Source organism: Trematosphaeria pertusa (assembly GCF_010094035.1).
Source record: "Trematosphaeria pertusa strain CBS 122368 unplaced genomic scaffold BU26scaffold_24, whole genome shotgun sequence".
Taxonomy (NCBI): domain Eukaryota; kingdom Fungi; phylum Ascomycota; class Dothideomycetes; order Pleosporales; family Trematosphaeriaceae; genus Trematosphaeria; species Trematosphaeria pertusa.
Window position 1 is genome coordinate 215,419 of NW_022987235.1, and position 4,356 is coordinate 219,774.

Here is a 4,356-nt window from a genome sequence, read left to right on the forward strand (position 1 = left end):
CTTATAGATAAGTATACTCTCTTTAACTCTAATAAAACTATACTAGAAGGCTTATAGATACTTCTAGAAAGAGAAGAGAAGAGAAGGTATATATAATAGGCTAAGTCTATAGTAGTTATTCTTAGCTAAAGACCTTAGTAAGCTACTCTAAATAATATAACTCTAGAGTAGTCTACTCTTTATTTAAGTATTCTACTAGAGCTCTTATAGCTTCTTATTAAACTTATCTATATTCTATCTATACTTACTCTTAGAGCTCTATCTCTTATACTATAAGAAACTACTTCTAGACTAAACTAGACCTAAAGATCTATATAAATCTAAGTGTAAAGAGAAGAATAGATAAGTTTATATAGACTTAAGTATATATAGCCTAGTAGTTTTAAAAGGTATAATAATACTATAAGCGTTGTAATAACGAATTCGGCTATAAATAGATTACTAGATAGAAGTAGTTAAGGTTAGTATGTAAGTAGATTATAGTGCTAATTTTACTAATTAGTAATAGAATTTCCTTTAACTATAGAGAGTAACGTAGCTAAAGAAAACTATAGTATAATAGACGTTAAGTTATGCAACAGACGTTAAGTTAAGCAACAGAGTATTAGATTATTAAGAGAACGGTTACTACGCGGCTGCTAGAAATAAAGAATACCGTGCTAGACAGCACGGCGATCTTAAAACGCAGTTTTAGTAGAGGCACATGCAGCTTAACGAAGCGTAGGTAGAGGCTGCGTATACGAAAGCTGTGCGCATAGGGCTGCTAACAAAGCCTCTAGCAGCAACGCCCTAAACTTGCTAGTCGATTTAAAAACCTTAGCTAGCGAGACGCAGATGTAGCGCAAAGCCGCAAGAAAGCAAAAGCAGGGCAAGAAGGCTAACTTAGAGAATGCGAAGAAGAAAGTCCTAGTTTAATAGCTAACGTGCGCGTACTAGGCGTAAGCGTAGTAGATAGAGTTAGACTAGTAAGTAAATAAGAAGACATATCTAGATTCTGTTATATTCTATTCTACTATTATTCTATTATATTCTATTCTACTGTTATCTTAATTAAATACATAGTATAGTAATATAGACTCTAATATAGAAAGAAACCTATTACCTAGTATTATATACCTAAGCCTTCTATCCTTATAACAGTTTATTACTCGCCTCGCTATAACTCTTCTAGTCTAAGCCTACCTATCCCTCTTCTAGTCTAAGCTTACCTATCTCTCTTCTAGTCTAAGCCTACCTATCCCTCTACTATTTCTTAGCTAAGCCTTCTATTCTTATAAAGTCTATTACTCGCCCCGCTACAGCTTCTCTAGTCTAATCCCTAACCGTCCTTCTCCTACTGCCGATGCCAACGTCGACTCTACTGTTAACCCTAACCCTGGCCCTAGCCCTAGCCCTGGCCCTAGCCCTGCTGCTGTCCCTGCTGCTGTCCCTGCTGCCCCTGCTACTGTCCCTGCTGCTGTCCCTGCTGTCCCTGCTGTCTCTGCTGTAGCAGAGGCAGAGGCCTCTGCGTTAGATTATAAGGATTTTACCTACTATATAGGTTGTAAGCTCTCTACGTTGTATGTATATCGCCTAGCATAATTAGATTGTACTAGAAATTTAGGCCTAGTTACTTCTGCGCTACGTATTACTCTACTACTCTGCGAAGACTATGTCCGCAAGCATATATAAGGGTGTATCGAATATACATAGTACTAAATTCTTTAGAAGGCGCTTAGTATAGAGCGTTCTTATTACGCTTTAGGTTTAGGTTTAGGTTTAGTATTAGTGTTAGTGTTCCTGTTAGTATTAGAGTTTTTAATAGTAGTTTAGAACGCTAGATACGTATTTAATAGAGATGTAGTTATATTAATAGTACTTTAGCGATATAGTAGAAGAGTGTAGCTTCTATAAAAGTTAACGTTTTATACCTTTGTTAGAGAGAAGTTAATAGAGCTATAATTTAATACGCGACTTAGCTATATTAGTAATACTAGTTAATTAACATACTATTACTCTTTCTAACGCCTATATATAGTCTATTCGTAGAATAACTATACGTTACTTACGTAATAGATAGCTATCTACTACTACATGTTCGTTTAGTAACTTATATATATTAACTAACTCTTTACAAGGTTCTTCTAACAGCGTTATAGTTTCTATTAACTACGCTATCTACTCTACGCGATATATCTTCCTTTATATTATTATATAGCTTGTTACTAAGCTTAAGGTTACCTTATTTAGACTATAAACTAGCTTAGAACATTCTTTTCTCTTACGCCTTTAGGCTAGCTTTACTAGCCGCTTCTCTTCTAGTAGAGTAGATTATCCTATTCTTTACACCTTTTAAACACGGCTCGCGCTACTAGCTAGAAGCCTACAACTTCTCCGTATTTGCGGTGCTTAGGTAGAGTTCGCGAAGCTGCTCCTGTTACGTATTATTTTCCCTTCGCCGCGCTTCTCTACTACCCTTCTACTATAGCAAACAACAGTTTATATTTATATGCGTAGACTTAAGTAGTTAACGTTAGTTGCCTAGTAGAAGTAGACTGCAGAAGCGTTTTTAGAACGGATAAGGCGGGCGAGGCAAGAGTAGAGTTAAACGTTAAGAGAGAAGTATATAGGTACTAGATACTTCTAGAGTTATAGCTAGGCGAGGCGCTAGTTATACAGAGCTAGAGGGGAGAGTAAAGAATATATAAGAACTTAATTCTTTATTATTTAAGAATGTTTGTTATATTAGTATGTATAGTTTATTACTAGCCGCGGTGTATCTATTATAGAGACGACGCACGACAAGCTACGCAAAAGATACTGTAGTAGTAGAATAAGTAGTAATAATCTATAATAATTAATAGCTGCTAGCGTAGAAAGATTTAATTATAGAGTAGAGGGCCTCTTAGAATTAACTTAGAGAAGAAAGTTAAAGATAGAAGAACTTAGCAGAGCTCTTATCTATATGTTAGCGCTAAGCTAGAACTTCTACAGCATATTATGTCTATTAACTTAATTATGCATAATTATTACGTAGCGAGGTACGAGCAGAGTAATTATAATTAAGTTTGCAGAACGCTAGCGAAACTACGGTTCTTAATTTAGACGAAAAAATTACCTAATTAGAGACTCTAACATTCTGCTAAAAATTAATCGGGTGTAATTAGAATCGGGTGCGATTAGATACAATTAATTAGCTAATAGAACAATAGGAATCTGCACTACTACATAGCTACGGCTAATTAGAGCCCTGCGCAGCCTTTCTAGCCACAGAATATCTAGCTAGCTAGCTAGCCAGCCCGCGCGCGCCTACCTATAACACGCTCTACGCCGCGCTCGCTTAGCTTTGTATAGCCGTCGCATATATTTCTAAGCGATTCTAGCGTAACAGGCAGTAATAATACGGCGCTAGCAGGCGTTATAGGTATACCTGCGGACCTAAAGTTATTTAGAAGTAACTCGCGGAGCAACTACAACTAGATATACTAGTGCGTCTAGCCGCGGCTTTATTAGCCGCGTGCTTACTTAATTTTGTATAGCTATCGTATATATTTGTAAGTAATCCTCGCGCAATATATATTAATAATATCGCGATTTCTACGCCTTACAGCTATCGTAGAGCTGCCTGCAGCTAGCTTTCTAAAGTTTTAGTATTTCTTGCTAAGAGTACTAGCGGAAGCTTACCTGTACAGGCTTAGCGCCTTTCTAATTAGGGATAGCTTCTTCTTTCGTCTTATATTAGGCGACTTACTACGCCTTCTAATTATTTATAAATAATTAGCTCTATATATTATATATCTATAGTTAGAGAAAAAAACTCTAGAAAGATTTTTTTTTAATTCTATCTCTTATTACGCTATATCTAGAAAAGCTAGCTCTATAAAAGTTTTTTAAAAACCTTTATTATATAATAAATATTATATACTATAAGTTTTATAGATTATTATAGAAATATAATAGTACTTACTAGAAGTAAACTAGATTTTTTTTTAAAAGTTAGTTAACGTACTTTATAAGCGAGCTAGTTACACAAGCAAGCTAGTTACCTTCTCTTAGCAACGAAAATTAACGAAAATTAACTCGTTTTTCTTAAATAACTAAGCGAAACCTTAATAGTTTTCTATAAAAATGTATATATATATTCTCTATAGTATATTATACCTTATAGTAAAGTTATACTAAGATATATTACGTAATTAAAAAGCTATACGTATTTAACTAACTTTTAAGAAAAAATCTAGTTTACTTCTAGTAAGTACTATTATATCTCTATAATAATATATAAAACTTATAGTATATAGTATCTATAATGTAATAAAGGTTTCTAGAAAACTTTTATAGAGCTAGCTCTTCTAGATATAGCGTAATAAGAGATAG

General features: G+C 34.5%; 1 protein-coding gene across 1 annotated transcript; it reads left to right on the top strand.

The window, feature by feature from the left end:
- Positions 1–703: 703 nt before the first annotated feature.
- BU26DRAFT_511468 (uncharacterized protein) lies at positions 704–1,671 on the top strand (the record flags this gene model as incomplete). The annotated part of the gene is made up of 3 exons (XM_033827310.1): positions 704–720; positions 1,311–1,543; positions 1,604–1,671. 3 exons carry the CDS (start codon positions 704–706, stop codon positions 1,669–1,671), a joined length of 318 nt encoding a protein of 105 aa, XP_033676373.1.
- Positions 1,672–4,356: the final 2,685 nt, after the last annotated feature.